This window comes from Poeciliopsis prolifica, unplaced genomic scaffold, assembly GCF_027474105.1.
Source record: "Poeciliopsis prolifica strain line A6 unplaced genomic scaffold, Auburn_PproV2 SCAFFOLD012, whole genome shotgun sequence".
Taxonomy (NCBI): domain Eukaryota; kingdom Metazoa; phylum Chordata; class Actinopteri; order Cyprinodontiformes; family Poeciliidae; genus Poeciliopsis; species Poeciliopsis prolifica.
In genome coordinates this window covers 9,889,114-9,910,303 of record NW_026562387.1, presented here as the reverse complement: position 1 = coordinate 9,910,303, position 21,190 = coordinate 9,889,114, and the positions used below count along the sequence as shown (strand labels likewise).

General features: G+C 39.8%; 1 protein-coding gene across 1 annotated transcript in view; it reads right to left on the bottom strand.

Annotated features, from left to right (window-relative positions):
- LOC129364560 (solute carrier organic anion transporter family member 5A1) overlaps window positions 1–20,501 on the bottom strand; it is a 37,277-nt gene extending 16,776 nt beyond the window's left edge. Inside the window, exons 1-2 of the mRNA XM_055037256.1 lie at window positions 20,416–20,501; window positions 18,557–19,971 (exon numbers count right to left, since the gene is read on the bottom strand). Coding sequence (XP_054893231.1) covers window positions 18,557–19,559 — 1,003 coding nt within the window. The 5' untranslated portion in view covers window positions 19,560–19,971; window positions 20,416–20,501. The remainder of the gene's footprint in view (window positions 1–18,556; window positions 19,972–20,415) is intronic.
- Between the last annotated feature and the right edge of the window lie 689 nt (window positions 20,502–21,190).

Genomic DNA, 21,190 nt, shown 5'->3' with positions numbered 1-21,190 from the left:
CTGGATAATAAATTCTTCAAAATATTAAAAGAAAGCAAAAAAAAAGAGAGAGATTATTAAATTATTATATCCAAACCACACAGGGGTTTGGATTTTCCTGTCATTGCAATTGAAACCTGATCTTAAATTTCTCAATTTATTTATTAATTATTTATTTATTTTTATAAAATCAGAAATTTAAACAAAGATGAGAACAGAATCTTTGCTGCCACTGAATCTGACTGGTGCATCTAAACTAAAGAACTTATAAGTTTTGAAACCCAAATTACTGCCACAATTAAGACAGCTACAAGTTTTCCTCATAGATGTTTTAATAACCTTCTGTTCCATGTGTCTGTTTAAGTCAAACCTCTGGAGAGTTGTTCATTAACTCTGATTTATCATCCTCCTTTTTCTGAGAACCTGTTCTGGGAGTGAAGGGAACGCTCCATCACCTCCAGAGGTCATTTTCCACAGCTTCTGTGTGCGACAACTGACCCAGAGGCTTGAGAGATCTCATGTCAGCCTGGAGCGGCATACTTGCAGAAACCGCAGTGCAATTATGGAGTGAAACATTAACCCTCTGGGGGTCTTAGACCCTCAGCGAGGTGAGCCAAATACTTTGTCATGTGCCAAAGTCAGAGAGAAAACTCATTAAATTTAGATAACCTTAGTTGGGCAGGTGGAAAAATCTCCTGCGGACAGGAGGGAAGGAGAGAGGGGAGGGACATCAAAGTTGTATTCCAATGGGAATCTGAAGGCAAACCTTCTATAATTACACCAGGAACATGGCAGGACGTAGGGAATGCGTGGGGCTGAGGGGAATGGATTAGCACTTTTTGATTATGGTTTGTGTGCACATATGCTGTTAAATACTGCAGTCTCACCCACACACAAAACACAGTAGATATATTTTTCCACTTGAGAAAATAGCAGCAAAACTACAGGCTTCTGCCACTTGCCTCCCACAGTCAGACATACAACCCCAACAAAATGCTGCTGTTCTTGTGCGAAAAGGTTAGTTTCTAAGATGGAAGCATTAAAACTCCAAACCCACGCTTAGGCACGTGTCCGGGTGCCACTGGTTGTGTCCAAACCAGCACTTAAATGTCTAATCTCTCCTGAGACAAAGAAGAACACATCCTCTCAGACGGATTACATAAGGAGTGCAGGCGTACACACATGCATCCTCTCCTTTTCCAACAAGTAAGTTTGCTGAAGCCTGAAATAGAAACCCTCTGCTGCCATATGAATGCTCGTACCTTCATATCTTTAACCTAATACAGGTTACTAGCCTCTTTTCTTCTGTAGGTGTAACCTTCTAAAAGCAAAATGCATTATCCTATTTTGCACAAAGGGCTTAAATAAAGCACAGATCCCCATCAAATCTAATCAAATCACTTCCCTATAACAGCAGAAAACAGACAAACACACATGGGTCTAAACAGCAGAACCCAACAATGTGTAACAAAAAAAGAAGAAAACACAAGATATGCAATTTATAACATTAAATATTTCCTTTGACTGAAGTCTTTTCTTCAAGTCCCCAAAAAAAAAAAAGAAATAACAGCAGGTTTCCCATCCCTCTTTCTCTTCTTTCCTCACTTATCTCATATCTTTTTCCAACTCTTTTCATGGTGCCGTTTCTCATATCCTGCTGCCTGGAGACTCAATTCACTGCAGCAGTGAAAGCCCTCACACAGTAACAGGATATTACCTCCCAGAGACAATAAACAATAAATTAAACCTGCCAAGGACAACAATAGGTCGGCTCTTATCACCTCGATCTTTGAAATTAGAAATGAGCTCCACAAAACATCATGCGGTTCATTACAAATTAAACCTTATTAAAGAGCGGACATATAGCAGATGACTGAGCTTTAGTGCTTAATTTAAATGTGATGGTAGATAAGAGAGTAAGTGTAATTTTAACTGAAATGTCTTGACTTTAAGTATTAAAATTAGATTGAGGCAGTATGATAAAAGCACTAAATTATCAAAGTTTTGCAACATTTTATTTATGCAAAAATATCTGCACACCTACTAAATTAAGTAGTAGTTTTCATGTACTCATTGCAAATAATGTTAATATTGTCAGAACTCTCAGTTATGGTAGTTATCCTGTATTTGGCTTCTTAGCAGACATTCTCATTGTTAGCCAAATATAAGTGTCGCCTTTTGGCATGAAGCAGAAATTGAAGAAACATTTGAAGTGCAAGTTAAAGGAGGTTTTAAAAGCATTTTCAGCTTAATTTGTAAAGTTGAAACACTTAATTAGTGAATGTACTATGTGCAACCCGCTACCTGCAAGAGGTAGATCAACATTCTTTGCCAATGTCAGCTTTTCCTGCAGGCAATATGGCTCTCTGCCCAGGGCAGCAAAGCCGAGGTGATATTACAGATGCTAAACTTTTTATTACTCTTAACATGTTTAGACATGTTAGGTGCTTCATATGTTGAATACAGTGCAAGAAGTAAAAATATTTCAGCAGACTGCATTAAAGTCTGCTGATATCAAGTTGATATCAACTTGGTGTCAACGTGGTGTGCCTTAGACTCAGTGTTTATTTGACCTTAATTCAAATTCAAATAAAATTTTCTGAGGAATCTGGATTGCATTTAGCCACCTTACAATGAAAATCTGAAAGACTTAGATTCTTGTTATGTTTTAAAACATATTTATTTAAGAAAAATGCGAATCGAAAACAGGTCACATAAATTCTCAATTTCAGCACATTTCGCAGTGACAACATGTTTTTACAATGATGTGTCAACAAAACCAGTAGAATTAGTTCATGTGATGATAATTTATTCCTGTCCCAATGTGATAATTATTGACACATTATGATTGTCTGGACACTGTTCTGGACAATCTGTGTCTCCTGCTTTCTGTTACATGTGCCTTTAAGTGTGTGAGCAGATAAGGAGGCAAGAGTGCGTGTTATCAGCTGAATGTGCTTCTCCTTGAACTTGCTTGCTGAATTTATCAAAAACACTGAGTCACAGCAGATTCCCCACACACTCTTGTCCCATAAAAACTGGCACACATGAAAATTATTCTTACCCGTCTTACGTGCATCTCGATCCCAATGAAATTGCATATTTTTTCCCAATCTCAGTATTCTTTAAAACCCATTTTGAGATTTATGAAAGCTTTATTGTATTTGAGACAACTAAAGAAAGTCTTAAAAAAGTCAACTAAAGTCTTAAAAAAGGAGGTCACCTTAGATTGAGAAAAGCATTCAAATCATGCCACTTAAACTGGTGAAACCTGTACTTAGCCTATGTTGATTAGAGATTCTCGGAGTAGAAAAAGCCACCACTCACCCAAGGTGCCAATCATTCCTGACCTGCCAAACTTCTTACAGTAAGGCTTTTTCATTTCACTCATTCACCGTTTAATATTTTGTACCCAAATTTCCAGATACAAAAGAAGCTGTCTGCAACCCACATCAATTCACAACCTGCCTGAGGAAATCTTGTTTAACTGGTGAAAGCTGACCTGATAGGAGCCAAATTATTCTCTTTTACCCTTTTGAGCTTTCATCTTCTCATGAAATGAGCTGAATGTGTCAGTCTTTTGAAAATGCCAGTCAAGGTCAATTGACCAACATTTTTGATGTGTATTGGTGATTTTGAAGACGTTGACCAAAATTTTATGCCTGTTACATGTTTCTCAATTGACGGTGTGGTGTATTTTAATTACTTTGTATTTTTGCATTTTTAGTATGTAAAGCCTTTTGAACTCCCTTATTGCTTTAGTGTGCTGTGCAAATAAACTCACCTGAGTAAATTCAGCTCTGGATGGGGGTATAACAACAACCTGTGCTGCTGTCTCTTGCACTAAACCAGACTGAATTTCAAACTAAATAAAACAAAGTGACAGATTGAGATGAACGGTTTTACAGCAGAGGCCAGCCCTTAGATATATCCTTTGCTAAAAAGCCATAAAACAACTTCCTTTCTGCACATTCCGACCTGAGTCAGACACACCAGGTGCATCAGCACTGTCGGTTGCCAAGCAGAGGTTAAGCACAACGTATGGTCCTTTGGTTGCCCTCCAAACTCCCTCCTGCCAGAGATGGCAATATTTTATGCCCTTCGGCATGATTGCACAACTCCATCTTGCCGTTCCATCCATCACGTTAACAACGTTCTGCCCCACTGGAGGACAAAAGGGGGTCATAAACTGTGCCTTAAGCCTTGCTCTGTCCTGCCCGCTTGGCACCGAGGGAGAATAGTTTGGGGATCATTGGGGTTGGGTTTGGAAGCTGCGTTCGGGCCTGAAGGGGTGCCCAGCTACAGAGCCACCGGATTGAGGAATATGCTGGCACAGCAGCAGCATGCGCTCCATCGCACACAAAAATCTGACACACATGGCTGTGGGTAGACGTCACAGGGCAGCAGGGGGTGCATGCCAATGGAAAAACCCATGGCGCCCACAGTCTTGCTTACAATTACACAAAAGACCTTCTGAAGGACAAAACGTTAAAGACTTTTTATGGTGGTCTACACGTTTGGAGGTAATGGATCTTTCATTCAAAGAGCACTAAATCATTATTGTAGGCGATATGGGAAAGTGATTCCTTCCCAACAATGCTCTGTGATTTAGTGAGCTATTCAAATGTGAAGAAAGTCATTTTTGTGATAATAAGAAGTAGAAGAGAATATTTTCAGATCAAACTACACATGAAGGCTGAGCATATAGTGTCTGATACTTCACACATACAAAGGGAGGGTGTGTGACAATGTTCAGAATGAAAAAGGAACATGCTTGCAGGATGTTACAGTGAATCGCTTGGCCCAATTTCCAGTGTGAAGATTAATATACCAGTGTGAGGCTGGAAAAGATAACGACATTTAAAACAAGACGCCATAAAGTGAGAAACGCTAAAGAAACTAGAAACTGATGTGAGGAAACAAACATCTGAAAACAGAAACAGAGGCAGAGCTTCAGTCTGTAGTGACTGATCCTGCTGTGTAACTGAGTGATAAAGCTTGCTCAGCAGCATCCCTCTTATATCTAACCTTCAGGGACCAGCGCTTCTCTGTTGTCTGCTTCGCCTCCTCCGCACTCTGAAAGAGCTCTGCTTCGACGAGCAGCACTGACTCACTCTGAGCTTGTCTGAATGAATGACAGCAACAGCAGGAGTGAAAAAAAAAAAGAAAAGAACACACTGAAAGAATTGGCATAGCCAGGAGAAGAGCTGCTAAAACTTTGCTACTGATATTCTGTCTGGGTTTTGTTGTTATCAATATGCCCAACGGATCCATGAATTTAAAGCTGCTTTACAACAAAAATGCCCCCCTGCCCACACCATTTGGGTGATTTCTCTCACCAATCAACATAGAATTAATAAAGAAAGCAGCTAGCACAAAAATTATGTGACCTTGTAAAATTTGTTGCGCTATTGTGTGATGAAACAACACAATGGAGCACAAGATTGAGGGGAGGAAGTAAAATAATACACGGGTCAGTCACAGGTTGGATAAAAAGTGCCAAGACAGCCCGCTTTAAGTCTTGCCACAGATACTTAGTTGGATTTGGTCAAATCAAGTCTATAAATATAACTCATTTCAGCAACAAAGCAGTTCAAAGTGCTCTACATGACAAAGCATAAGTTTAATGATAAGGTGACTTCTAAAGACAGGTTGTTAGATGGGACTTTATTTTGTGGTATCGAAGTAAAGTAGGCTTAGCATAAATGCTCATCATATTTGACAGATGCTGATTGAAAACTTAGCATTTTGATTCCACCTCACAATTAATCACATTTTATTAAGATTTGTGGATGAAATATAAGAAAATGAAAAAGCTCAAAAATAAAATATTCTTGTAGGCACTGTATGGTAAATGTACTTGGTTCATTATTTTTAACATCTCTTCTATTGTCAGCCTTCAATATGTGCAGCAGAGGCTTGATACTGGCTCCGTAATTTGTTTCCTTCTCTTTGGTTCCAGACTTTGTTTTAATGAATTATGCGCCACTTCTCCTCCTTATTAGCCCACAAAGCCTAGCCAGCCTTTAAGCAAATCTTGGGAATGGAGGGCAGACATTATTGCATCTAAAGAAAGATGCAATAATGTTATCTCCAAAGAATTACACAAGAGTGACACTATGATGTATAGTATGCAGCATTATGTATTGCCTATTCATTCTCCTTTTGGGATATTAATCATAATTATTTTGGGATAATTATCAGATCTGTGACAGAAACAAACCCTGAATAAGCTGTTCTGCTTTATGCAACAACATCAGCTGTATGAAATGTGGCAGCACAAATTTAGGACTGATTTGCTGTCCTAAAACCTCTGGCATTGAGAATTCAACTCAATGCCAGAGGTTCTTTGCAGAGCATGGCCGCAGGTGACAGCTGTATGATAGATGATCCATGCGGCTACTGGTGTTGGAAAGAGAGCAAGAGTCCTCGGTGTATCCCTGTGTTCTGGGCATAGCTGCAGTCATGTGACCTCCCTTCACCTCACCATGCATATGAGGCAAGACAAAAAAGAAAGACTGTGAAAAGGGGGAATGACAGCATTGTCATGACAAATTGTTGACACAGCAGTGTCTTCTTACAAGTCCTAACCTTATTCTTTAACTCAGAGGGCATGCATGGGGACTGTGGCCTCTCACGTGTAACAGCAAAGGTACGGCAGCAAAAAAAAAAAAAAACAATCTGGTTCAGATTACTCTTCAATACACAGCAGCAAATATGTCTTCGAACATAAACGCTGACAATCCTCTTAACATGCAAATTCTTATGACCAGAAATGTAAATGTACCTTTACATTCATTATCCAGGGGATAATGGGTGAAAAGGGTCTATGTACATGGGGGAAAAGTGAACTATATGGAAGTTATGAGACAGAATAAAGTATAACGGGTACAAAAAACAGGCCAGAGAAAAGCTAAAGATCCAGCAGGTTACAGCAGCTCTGTGGATGAGTGAGAAAACAATTAGAAAGAAAAATAAAACTGGGATAAATGCCAAGATCATCAAATTCTTCAAGAAACCTCTCTTGAGTTCTCTGAATGAAGATTGTAGCTGTATTTGTTAGTTTTAAAGTCAAAAACTAAAGCTAAAACTAAGTGCATTTCAGAACATCACAGTATATTGTTTTTTAACAACGTTAATGACATACATTAGAAACATGATCTGCAGAAGAGACAGGAGTATTGGAGTCTGACTATATATAAAAATGTTCAATCTTAAGAAACAGTTGATATGCATCAAAATGTCATGAATCAACTTAAAAAGTTTTATGAATGCACTTTTTTCCTCCTGTGTGTTATATTTTAAAGACGTTAATAGTAGAAATTCTTTAAAAAAAAATTTAAAAACATGCAATGGCGACTGTTAGTTACACCTGTTAAATTGTTAATACAAATGGTGAAGGAAAGAAACTTAAGTGGAAAAAAACTGTTGGAAAACAATTGACCATTGTGTAAGCACCAGTGCCGATCTTACTGTTGCCGCTGATCATGTTCACTCCTTTATGACCACAGCATACCAATATCCTAACGGCTACTTCCAGCAGGAGAATGCATCATGCCACAAAGCTTACCTCATCTCCAACTGGCTACATCAAGTTCATTATACTCCAAATGGCCTCCACAGTGAATAGATCTCAACCCATCTGACCTCCTTTTGAACGTGGTGGAACAAGCTATCACGATTTTGTAGAAAATTAGTGATGGTAGCACATCAATTATGATCAAGGGCTCTAAGCAATGCATCCAACGCAGTATTAAATCTATGCAATGTGCTATATAAATAAAAGCACATTTACCTTTATCTTTAAACCTCTGAGACAAACCATGGTGAATCATAAGGGGCATTAAGAACTTGATCAGCATCTGAAAACTGCCTTCCACAACCCAACATTTCCTACAACCCACTTCTAAACTAAAATAATCACATCAGTGACCATCTCCAAAAGGCTTTGGATTAACATTTATTTACTGAGCGGAACCAAACGCTCTCACTGCATAAGAGTTCAAATCTTTGTCACAGCACATAAAACCATTCAAACAGTACACTGCATTCATTTTTCATGCAGACTAAGATACTCTCCATGCAGGGGTTCCCCACACACTCTTTGCAAAATCAAATATTTAGGAAAAAAAGAAGTGAACGAAGGGGTTTTCTCTATATTTAGCTTCTCCCCAGTTGCTTTCAACAGCCTGAGGTAACAGTCAGCCAGTGAAGCAGCACCAACACCACAAGCAATGCACTTTTCCTTCTTCACTGGTTTCAGATCCAAGAGAATATGCTGTGCATGGCAAATAACTGTTAAAACCAGTGAATCAGCTGCTCCACAAAGAAAAAGGTGTAGCCTGGAAGTGCACTCCTGAGGGACCCGTTCCACCTACACTTTTCCTTTAGTGTGCATTAGAAAGGTCTTATATCAAAAACTTAATCAACATTTTTTCAGATTCCATTGCTGTTGTAAGCCTTCTGGAGCTGCACTGACAGCAGAAGACGGCAAACCTGCTGCTGTCAGAAATCTGATCAGACAGAATTTATTTAAGGAACTGTGAGACCATGGACAAAGGAAAAGACTCCAAATCAACCAGAAACATGGATATGAAGAGAAACCCAGTTTGTGTAACAATACATATCAGGTCAGAGCTTAGCTGTCCCCTGTCCTGTGCTCCATGGATATAAGTAACAGGGCCACTAAGTATCGGAGTGTCAGATGGGTAAACCCCCACAAGCAAACTCAGCTAATAAAGACAAAATCGGGATATTGGACTGACTTTTAGAACAGGAGTTTGCAACTCCTTTAGTGTTACGGACCTGCAACTTTTGGATGCATCCTTGCTCCATCACACCTGGATCAAATGATTAGGCCTTTACCAAATTTGCTGATGTGGCAGTGAATTCATTCAGCCTTTTTATTAGAGCTGCATATTCCTGCTTTAGAACAAGATCCTTTGAATTAGGTGTTTTGCTTTACTGTTGTTAACTGATGTGCACCAACTTGTTTAAGTACCCACTAGCTTTGTTAAAGTAAACTTGTACTCTTTTAAAAAATAAATTGGGCAAACACCATGCATGTAGAAGATAGTCTGCTCAATTAACCCGGTAATATCAACTAGTCTTACCAATTTAGCCCAAAAAAATGTTTTTTGGGCAAAATTCACATTTACTTGAAAAGAAAGCCTCACATTTTCTAAGTTTTAAAGTCTGTATTTTTGCTTCAGTCCATGTATCACCGCCGAAATAAATCACCAGGTTTTTATACCTGACATCAGTCTTTTAGCAGCAGCAGTACTAAAAATTGCTCTGCTGCTCTGAATTAAAGGCAATTACGTCATGTTGGATTTATCTGCAAATTTTATGAGACTACATTTAGAAGTATCTTTCTTGTCAAGGCAACCCACTGTCATGATTCTTTTCAGAAAATACATTTCCAGTTATATCCCCTATATTTCAACAAATTGTGGTTTCTGGATGTGCAGACCAGCTGACGCCTATTAAATAATGAGAGATTATGATCCTTGATCAAAAAAATAAATAACTGGGAGACCTTCTACCATTAAATAATATTTGTAGTTACATAACTATATAAATATACAACTAATTTTTATTTCAGCTTTTCTTTTCCCTGAAAGAAAAACCAGTTCTCCACATTTCTATATGCTTCAATATTGGAGCATCTTTCAACAGCAGACTATTGAAGAAATGCTTTTCTTCCTTTGTGCCTCCTCTCCTTCAAGTTGCTGCACGTCCTAACAGCTCCAAGAAGCCTTTCACTCACTGCCACATTTAGTAAATCCCTTTATTTAATTTGACTAATCCATCATCTTTAGTGGGTTTCCACATAATCCAACTTTCTCTTCAACAAACATGATTCCTGTGCTGAACTAAATGCTTCTTGTTCAAAAATCTGTTTGAGCCTTCTTTTTGCTGTGAAAATGATTATATATGTGAGCAAGTGAGGGAGGCACAGACAAAGACATAGATAGATGCAGAAAATGAACTTTACTTTCCACCAATCACATTCTTAAAGAGCTGTCAAGTCAAAAAGCCATTTCAGCTGATGAGTAGTCATCGCATTTGTGGGATTAAACATACAATAAGTTTTTAAAAAAGAGCCTTTTTTAAGAAAACTGACCTCTACATTGTGGAGGAAAAGTTTCTGATAATAAGAGATGTTTGATCGTAGCTTTGGGTTTCACCCCAGCCCCCCTTTTTTTTTACCAAAAGGTGCCCACTAAACAAGTTCTGCACTGATATCCAGAAAGCTGTTGGGGTTTTATTTGCATATTTAATGTTCCAGCATTGGAGTGGAGGAGAAGCATTCCACTGATGAGTGGCCATGAATAAGCCATTTGGGCCGGGGGTAGAGCCACATTATTGTCAGGGGTCTGCGAGTGTGAATCCATTCGAGCAGCTTGCCACAAGCATGCACCTGCAGCTTTTCAGATTCACGCAATGCCAGACATGGCACAGCAATATGGTTCTTGGTGCTGAAGCTGTGTCCTTTCAGCGTCAGCCCGGAACATACCATCCAATTTTACTCCACTAAGACTGCCTTTACTGCTTAAGAAGGAAAATCACCCAGAGACACCTGGTAAAGTTCAAATTAAATGATTTTAAACAGGCATTAGGATTTGTACTTGGGATATTTATCACTCTAAGAGTATAGATAAGATTTTGTTGTTATAAGGCACCATCATACGTTGTTCTGCTTTGCGCAAAAACAACTTAAAACAAAAAAAAATTTCCAATATAAACATTTTTAGGAGATTGAGCAGTGGGGGAAAAAACAAATTGTTTTAACAAAATGGTAAAACAATGTGTAGCATTTTCTTTTTCAATTGTTTTGCATTTTGAACAAATCAAAAGGGAAATAAATTGCTTTTTGATTTGAATCAAATGGCAACTCATGCAGTTACCGTTTGATTAGATTGTATCTAAAAGTTGAACTTCATGACATGTTTTTGCATTACAATATATTATTGGCCAAACAAAAATAGGAGAAGTGTTGAACAGCATCTTACCCAAAAAGACACAAGCTGGGAATTGAAACTGTAAACCTTCCCAAAGTCATTACATAACCTACTGTCACACTCCATCCCATTATGTGCAAAAACTTTGCTTTTGCCGTCACAATATCTTTAAATCATCCAAACAGAAAAAGGCTGACGTGCACGGTGCTTTGCAGCTTGGGTACATCGTGTGCATGGATGCACAACTCTTCCTGTCAAATGAATGAATGAAACTACACTTGACGACTCACATCTCATCTGCCATGTCTATGTAAGCACAGATGTTCAAACAATGTGGCGCAGTTGCAGGAAAACCAGAAGTATATCAGGAAACATTGAGCACATCTACAATCCAAGAGCAACGCACATACTTTAAAACCTAACCAAAACCAAAGTGCAGGTGCACCTCTACATCTCCGGAACAAGAAACCCAGCTGTTCCTCCTTCTTGCCCTCTCATTCGCACCCACATTGGCTCACAACAACTCTACACGTGCATAAATACAAAGAACAAAAGTTATTTCAATGATTTAAAATAGTCTATTAATGCACCATTCATTTTCTTAATTGTGGACACTTCACAATAATAAAAGTTAAAATCTTGCCAAAAATCAAAGGTTACATAATTTAGAATAAGCTTGAAGCTCAGTGAACAGCACAGAGTCAACCCTCATCCCCATCGCTGCACATTTAAGGTTACATTTCCATTTTGACTCACAATGCATAATTTCCTCCCAACTTCAATGCATGTGAATGTGTGCATGCAAGGACAAAACAATGCTCCCCCCCTGGGTTAGGTCAGAAATGTTTACAGCCATCCATCTCAGTCAAAGAGAGGCCCATCATGTCCAGGAAGTTCAGAGCAGAGTGCAATGTCCTAGAAGCAATGCAGAAAAACTGAGGGACAGAGGAGGTTAACATCAATATGGTACGATGATTACAAATTACACCAAATATGTCATCAAATTATTAAGATTTACATAGAATTCATGGACATTTTCCTTTCCGGCAGTTTTCCTCTAGTCACAAGTCATCAGAGCATCGCAGAGGTCAAGGAGAACAATAGTCAGACTGCTCCTCAGCAGGCTTAATGCCGGAACGGAGGACGATTCCTTCCACTCTGCCTCCCAGTCTCTTACAGAAAAATAACTCCTCTACCACCAGCCTAAAGGTTGGATCAGCATAAAGAATAGACTTAAAAAGGGCTGAGAAGATTCACAAGTAGACATGACGAGTGTAAAAGGAAAGGCAAGATGTCCAAGTTTGATTCTCTTTGGCATGTTGAGCCAACACAGATAGATATGTTGAACACCAAAGCACCTTTGTCAGCACATGACAGAAGCACCAGTCCTGATGTTTGTCACAGAACACACTGATCCCATATCAAAAGACAAACAAGAAGTAATTAAAGACAGAAATTCATTTCTTGACTGAAAACAACAAGCGAGGGCGGTCGAGTTGTGCTATAGAGGCTAATGAGCATAATGGAGGTTAAAGGACTCCACAGCGAGAAAAACGAAAGCATTCCTGTCATTTTTTAATTGACTGAATACAATCAAACTTGTGTTCGTTCCTCTTGGAAAACTTTTGGAGTGAGCAAACATCTGGGAAATGTTAAGAAAAACTTTCATCACAGAAATAATTGGAAATCTACAATATTTTTTCGAATATCTATTTTAAATATTTGCATCACTAATATAAGGAAGAATAATGTCTATGTCATAAACAACAAAGCCTCTTTCAGTAAGTGACATAATGATCCCAAAAAAAAAAGATAAAAATAATAATTCTGGGGTATTTTATGTTCAACAGTTTGTCCTTAAAGTGCCAAAAAGCAGTGATCAAATATTGCCTTAAAAACTTTTTAATTAAAGTATTACTTAAAAAGAAAAGCTGAACAAGTGATCTTTCAACTTTGGTTTAATGGCCATTTGCAGCCATCAGAATAATTTTGTGTGGCTCTCAACCGCCCCACACATTTTTTTAATTATCATTTTTAGATTGTTATAATTACAGCTACATTATTGGGTTTTTGAAATGAAAGAAATAGTAGGTGCAGCACATAAACTATGCATTTTTTGTTTTATGTGCAATGTCAGTCTGGGATCCTTTTAGGAATCTAAAAATTACAGTAAAACAATTATCTTTGTTTGTTTCTTTGCATACTCTAAGTAATAACAATATTAACAGCTAAGCATGCAGTGGTTTCTTTTAAGGCACTGATTTATTATGACTGACGCAAATTCATATTTGCTTCCTGAAGCATGAGGAAAAGTTTCTCGATTTGTCGGTAGATGTTCAGAGGCATAAAATTAATTAAATACGGCAAGAGAGTTGTCATGTTTACAAAAGAGGTGAAAGTTTAAGTCATGCTGGTGACATCGCAAAACAAGGAGTACACTACTGTATCTTAAAATCGTGAAAAACAAAAAGTCTGTAGCTTGAAAGACCAGTTTTTTGATCAAACCTAAATTTTATGATAAATTAGTTTAATTGCAAAGCTGTTCAATAAAGTTATTTTCTATATCAACAAGCTTTTTCACAGTGATCAGAATAAACATTGATTATCTGACCTTTATTCAGCCAAGTAAATTATCGCAATTAAAATTAAGCGTCAAACACATTTTTACTGCCAAATCAAAGTTTTGATAAGACGAGGAGAGTCTGCTTCCTTCTCGTCTACCTGGAAACAATCTCTTTCCTGTCAATTTAAAAAGCCGTTCATATATTTTTATGAAGAACCTTCCTATGCTGTCAAAACAACTTAATTACAGCACCAACCGTTATTTAATACCAATGTCAAAACTCATTTACAGTTATGGCTGAGACTCTGCTTTTATAGACCTGAACACACCCCCACACCCAACTGTTCCTTCTCTCCTCGAATAACTCCCTCCTCCTCCTCCTCTTCCTCCTGCACGGACACGTTTTAAAAGCACATGCTGTCACTAGTGGTGCAGGATCAGCCTCACAGAGGTCAGCGGTTCACACAGGGAGTCATAGTAATCATACAGTAGTGGCCAAAGCTGTTTGAGCAGCACGCGGCTAGAAAAGGTCGCCTGCTGCTGAGTAACCCTGACTGTGCTCTGGGAAAGGAAGCAGTGATATTCAAGCTGCATGTGAGGAGAAGTGATGAAGCGGAGCCGGCTCGTCGTCTATATGGTGTGGCTGTTTGATGGGGCCATACCTTAAATTCGAGACTGAAACACGATCTTTCATCTGGATGGGACAGACAGGGGGCAGAAGAGACGAGTCCTCCAGGGACATGTCTGTGTGTGTGCACATTCTGCATTTGCTTTGGCTGAAGCCAAACAGGACAGCACACAGTTTGATGAGATTGACTCACCCCAGGGTGATGACAAACACAGAGGTTTAACTATAAACTAGCACTCAAGTGGTGTATGTTACTTCAATCTGAAGGAGACCGCGGCGCACACACTTTCAGGGGAACTTAGGGAGAGCAAATGTTCTTTCTAAATTTGTCCACATACAACAGACCCCCTGTGTCCATGCAAGCATGTCTGGCTGCACACAGAACTGCTCTTCAGAACCTCTCGGTGGACGTCAAACATGTCCTCATAAACCGGTGACCATCTTTTTTTTTTTAAATCTCTTTCCTTGCAGCTTCAACAAGCCTGCTTTGTTAAATGGTGGCTCTGCCCTGGGCCCTTCAGGAGTACGTAATAGACATTAATAATGCAGAAAAAAACAATCACACACACTTGCATTTTAGTTTTCTGCACTGCATGCTTGTTAAAGCACAGGCAAGAGGGATCCATTAAATTCGCCCTGCAGGAAGAAGCACATGCGGCACTGCCTGCAAAGGAATTGCGAGGCTTTGAAGGCGAAAGGTCACAAAAAAAAAACATAGTGCATCAAATGATACAAGACTAAAATTTTTGCAGACTCTTCTGAATTTTCATGCAAACACAAGACGAGAATCACATGGACCTAATCATTAATGTCATTCGATACTGAGAACAGTTTGTCGGCATCATTTGGTTGTAAATCTCAACCTCCCATTATATCCTCAGGTCACTGGCTCTTTCTGGAGGCTGGAATAAATCAGTGACTGGACAATGAGAAGCATGTTTATTGATCGGTAAGATCTTGGGAGACCTGCGGTCGACGCAGGAAGAGAGGACGAACAAGCTGACACAGCAGTAAACGAACAAAAACGATTAAAGTAAAGTTTGTCCTGCTTTTATGCCAGTGTTAATCAGCTGACCTGATGTAAACTTTAGGTAAAATACAGTGGCTATGGCACAGTGCCTCACAAAAGTATTCATATCCCTTGAACTTTTTCCACGTTGAACTCAAACTTTCGCACGTTATTTGGTTTGTACATGACTGAACAATGCAAAATGAACCACAATTGTGAAGAAGGAAAATAATATATGGTTTAAGATTGTTTAAATAAAATTCTGGTGTGCATCTGTGTTCAAATCATTCTGCAGTAGCTTGTAAACACTTATATGTGTAGATTTGCTGTCCTAGTGGGAGATGAACATCCACACCACTCTGTTTTAGACGAAGCAATGTGTCAAAAGCCTTCTTCCACATCTGTTAGCATGAAATGTCCATCGTATGGGACAATGTTTTTTAATGCAAGTCGGCCTCCACAGAAAAGCTAAAATCGACTTGGCTGCACTGGATTTTATTTATATGTATCAGAATAAAAAGGGTCTAAACAAGCAGCCCACACTTTTTCCGATTTTATTTGTGTGAACTTCATTCCACTTCCCAATAATACTCTACTCTGTTATAACAAATTAATACTACATTAATTTGTAGTATTAATGTAACAAAATGTGATGACGTTAAATCACACTGAATGTTTGTTGCTACAACAGAGTGGGTCAGGGAGCTTTGTGTCTCTCCAATGACACAAGAAGAAGCCCCCTCACTGTAAACCGCATTGTCCCAGAAAAAAGAGCAGCTCCTCCCCTTTGGGTTGATGCAAACTGAGATAGATGGGCTTTACATTCATAAGATGTGAGGAGAAATCTCCTCCAGCGATGGGTAACCTATATCAGGATATAATGAATTTGGAAACATATGTAGATTGGTAAGTGCAAGCACAGATTCAGCTTCATTCAAGAATAAACTGACTCAAGAGACAACTAAAAAAAAAAAAAAAAAGATTAAAAAATAAAAAAAATAGCCAAAGAGAGCAAATAACACAACTGACATGGTTCTCGGAGTGTCTGCAACACAAACCAAGGATGTTTTCCTTCACCTATCTGCTCCCTCTCTGCGATGTGAGAACAAATCTTTGTTTTCCCCAAACACTTCTTTACTGGAAGGAAGTGGATGATCCCTCTCCGAGTCCTCTGACATAGCCACCAAGGTCATGTCAGTGAGTGCAGCTTCGCAGGAAAATCCGGGCTACAGTATATCTGTAAGCATTGATGCATTACCTCTGGACCACCTTCCTAAGGTGTGAGCAGGAAAAGAAAGTGCCGGAGGCTCTTTTCTCCCTTGTTTTCAGTGTCTGTCTCAACAGCTCTGCTGCACTGGCTCCCCTTGACGCATGGATCAGATCAATGCTGAGTCTCAAAGGTAGGCAGCGAATATGCTCCATGAGGCATGCGATGCCTCAGTGAGGGCCGAGTCCTAACACTGTGGTCGATGTTGCGCAACTGTTTTAACATCTTTTTGTCTAGCAGAATTCCACTAAACGGCTAAAAAAAAAAAAGTCTGAAAGAAGGAAGAAAATGTCTGTCTTTGTATTAAGTCTAACATTTATTACCTTTGTCAAACATTTTGTATTACTACTGACCTAATGATGCCATGCCTTGCATAATCATTCAACAAAGCATGAAACTTTTTTGTTTTTTGTCAGGCAACAATTATAATTTTCAAGGCATTCCGTCTCCCTGAGTTAATACTGCCATCCGTGCTGCAGCAAGCCTTTTAGGTTTTTTTCACAGAATAATACATTTCCAAATTTTGATGAAGATCATAAAAGGATTTAAATCCAGTCATTGATTAACACCTGAGTATGCCTTGAACTTGTTTGAAGGTGAGCATCTGTTCCAGTCTAAAGTTTTCTTCCAGGATTAGCCTGTGTTCACCTACATCCATCTTCCCACAGACTCTGACGAGTTTCCATTTTTCAGTTTCAGGAAAGCATCCCTGCAGAATGACTGCACAACTGTCATGTTTCAATGTGTTTGGCGTGCTCAAAGTAATGTGTAGTGTTAGGTTTCTCCGCATAAGAACAAAAAGAAATTAAAAGCATCTACCGTTGTCACCCTTTCGTGTTGATACATCACATACAATCTTAACACACAAATTCTAGCTGTAAAATGACAAAATGTGGACATTTAGGGAGAATGCGACATTTCTTTTGGCCACAATACAGCTGGAGCCACATTAAAATTACAATGTTATTTACCTCTTCTTGTGGCTTTTTGTGGGATCCTGGACACATTGTGTGCGTTCTCCAGGTCCCAACAAAGCAACAACAAGACCCAGACAGATACAAGTTGAGATTACTTCTCCAGTCAGTATCTTCTTCATGAACTAAGAGAGGAATGTGACAAGCAGCGCAACAATCTTAATTTAATAAGGTTACTGAAGTTCTAGCATACCAAACAAATATATGGACACTATGTAATGAAAAGCCTGAATGGCTTAGGGATGAGTATACGATCATGGACAAAGCGAAAACAACCTGCTACCATGGAAAACACAGCAGTGTCCTATCAGTTCTTGTCAGACAGGAAAGCAACGTTCATTCCAGTCGCCAGACTCACCTAAGATTACATCTGTATTATGCACAAATACTCACAGGAAGACGTGATTGGCTTGTTGTGCATAAGCAACTTACTTTTGCATTTTGTTCATGTCTATCAAATGTTTACCTCTGGCCTGCAGTATTTTTGTCCACCTCAGGGCTATGCAGAGGTCACATGCCACTCAGATTAAATCAGAATGACAAAAGCTTTGCATTGGCATGCAAGCTTGTACCGCCCTGGCTAACATGATGATTATGAAGCTGCCTTCTAAATTTAATCAAAAATATAACAATCAAAATCATTTTGATGGCAATGAAATCAGTTTGGTTGATTATCAAGAACTTGGCATGCTTCCAGTCACATACCAGGCACAGGTTGTGCCGTCGACTCAGGACTGGTGAGATTATTCAAGGAACATTTGCTCATTCAAATACAAAACAGGGCTGATAAACCATTTTTTTCTTGTCGAAATTCCAAAAAACTTTATTTTCCAGAGATTATGGTCAATGTTTACGTATCAGTATGATTGAACGTTATAAATAATTTTACCTACAGACTTAAAGATGGCTGGTCAAACAGACGGACGTTACAAGTAGACAGAAAGACGGGGTTTAATGCTAAGTCTGTTTCTTGCCACACCATTTATTTTGTTTTTCATTATTATGCAGCCCTGAAAAACCCATAAACTCCATACTTTTTCCAGATGGAGAAAGATCCTTGAAATGGACCACCTAACTCTGCTACTACATCTTAAATACAAAGTAAATTGGACAGACCATAGCTATTCTGTCTGGTTGCAGTGATTCCACATGTGTCATCATATCAATCTTACCCAGGTACAAAGAAGCGTTTTCTTTTTTCACGTTGTCGTCCAGGTAGGTGGGCCCCAGGGTGTAGATTGGTGTCGACCCCATGCCGATGAGTATCTGGGCGCAGATGAAAAGCTCCACATACAGTTTGTGCTCATTGCCTTCCTGATCTCGGGGGCAGGACGCCACTTCCTGCTCCCGCTTGCTGCCGTTCTCGCTTCGGCAGAGGCCTTTGTGGCCCACTGACGAGTTCATCTCCTGGATCTGGTACGGTGAGGAGATGAAATGCGGCAGGGAGAACAATGCCGCGCCCACGGCTATCACGACACTTCCCACGGCCAGCCAGCGTGGCCTGTGACCCCTGCCGCCAAAGTAAGAGATGAAGACAACCACCAGCAGGCTGCCGATGTCGAAGCAGCTGACCAACAGGCCAGATTCAGAGCTGCGTAGGCTGTAGCGCTTCTCAATGGTGGTGATGACACTGCTCAGGTAGCCCGAAACCATCAGGGACTGAATGAAGGTCAGGTAGCACATGCAGAACAAGAAGCAACGCGAGTCGCTCAGGATAACCCGCGCACACTTTCTGGCAGGTGTCTGAACAAACCCCTGCCAGAAACCAAGTTTTCTGCCTCTGAAGCCTGCGGGCCTGTGACCCTCCACTGACATGGAGCTGCTCAGCCCCACCATGCTGGACATTGAGGGGGAGAAGTCCGTCCATGAGGAAGGGGACTCCGCCTGGCTGCATTCTGGGGTCTTGAGCTGGAGCGCCCGGCTGTCCTCCACAGCCCCGCAGGAGCAGACTGTACCGACCTGCTGAGGATTTGGAGAGGGGCTAACCCCATGCTCACATGGTCCATTCAGGATGGGTAAACTTTTGGACTTGAAGCAGTTTTCGCCAGATACATACTGGTCCTGGAGCTCACGGATCTCCATGGACTCGGACAGATCGCTGCCCGTCTCGTCGTGGTCTGATGAAGTCATGGCACAGCTGGAGTTGAATCCTTGTGTCAGTGGTAACGGGTCCATCAGCAGCCAGTGCACACAACGATCTTGTTGATGTGGCGCAGGTTGCTGAGGTGGACAGAACACTTTCTGGCCAGTAGGACTGAGACAGACTTAATCTCTATGTTTATATTCATGGCTGATTCCACATTTCGGATCCCAACAGAGAAGCAAAACTTTGGGGCTTGGACATCTTTAACAATTGTGCTTTCTTGATAGATGATAACAGATGAACACCTTTTTTTTTGTCTATTTCTTTCTTCTTTTTTTTTACACGTTGAGATTTTCCAGAGAGCGTTTTGTCAGCATTTGATTCAAACTGAACATGTTACCAGTAAAAAAACGATGATGTCACATGTTGATATTGACTTTATGGCTCTTTGTTATACAGCAGTCTGGCTTAAATATTTCCCTTGTCACATAGCTGTGCAGCATCCTGAGGAATAATAATAAAATGGAAAAAAAAAACAGTCAATATGACGATTTCTAACGATGGTATGTTTAAAAAATCTGTAGAAATCAAACACTGATGTATCTTGTTTCTGTTTTTACTGGGTGTCGAAACGGGATTAATATCGCCGTACGATTTCATAAAAGATATATCCTTAAAAATGTAAACGAATAAGATTCTAAATAAGAAAAACAAGTTCTCTGCCAACGTGTTACGTTAATACATTTTAACTGTCTCGGTTAATAACAACAAATGTACAAAAAATAAACGGAGAGAACAAAAGACCACGCTCTCCGCGAACGTCTCAGACACCACTTTGAGGATCAAAATCAACACAAAATTCAACCCGAGCCTCACCAACGACACATTCGCGACCTTAAAACCCGCGACGAAATAACTAGCGGTGTGACTGAAGGTTGTTATACTCACAGCGGACTGAAAGGAGAGAGGTAGCCTGTTGTTCTCCGCTCGGAAGCCACACACTGAATGAAAGCTGCTTGATGCGGATAACGGCTGCTGCTGCTGCCCCCGAGGAGGCGATGGCTTCAAGGACCGTCGGAAATTCTAAAGATCTGTCTTTCACGAGTAATTTAGAGCAGGAAAGCGCTCCAAACTTCGCAGCATCCCGGCGACAAAAATAGCTGACAACAGAAAGTGATTTATTGACTGTGTCATTTTTGCGATTATGAAAGCAAAAAAGTTGTTTTCGGGACATTCAGTCTCACCTTTAAAATGTGTGTTTCTTTAAAAATATATGAACGAAGAACACGCTGTGATTTTGAACAGAATAAGGAATATGAAAGCACAGTAGCTTTATTTAAACTTTACTTAAAGAATCAGCCAAAAGCTGCCACCCCCCCAAGACAAACTTTCATATTTACAACTTTGAGACAAAAACACAAATATGGATCTGTTCCTTACCAGTTAGCCGGCTGACTAGTCGGATCAAATGAATGACAAGCGTTTCGGGAGGAGGGGGAACCCTAAACTAACCAAACACAGGAATTCAATCAGGTTTTTAATTGATAGTAATACAAAATATTCAATTGAGAGCCTCTCATTAAATTCAATGCCTATATTCGATTTTTGAATGTGGCTCACTACTCTGAGCATATGGTTTTGGGAGTGTTGCAACTTGCAACCACACCATTAAACTGCAATATCACGTTAAGATCCAGCTCTACTGGCCATCTTCTTGCCCTGG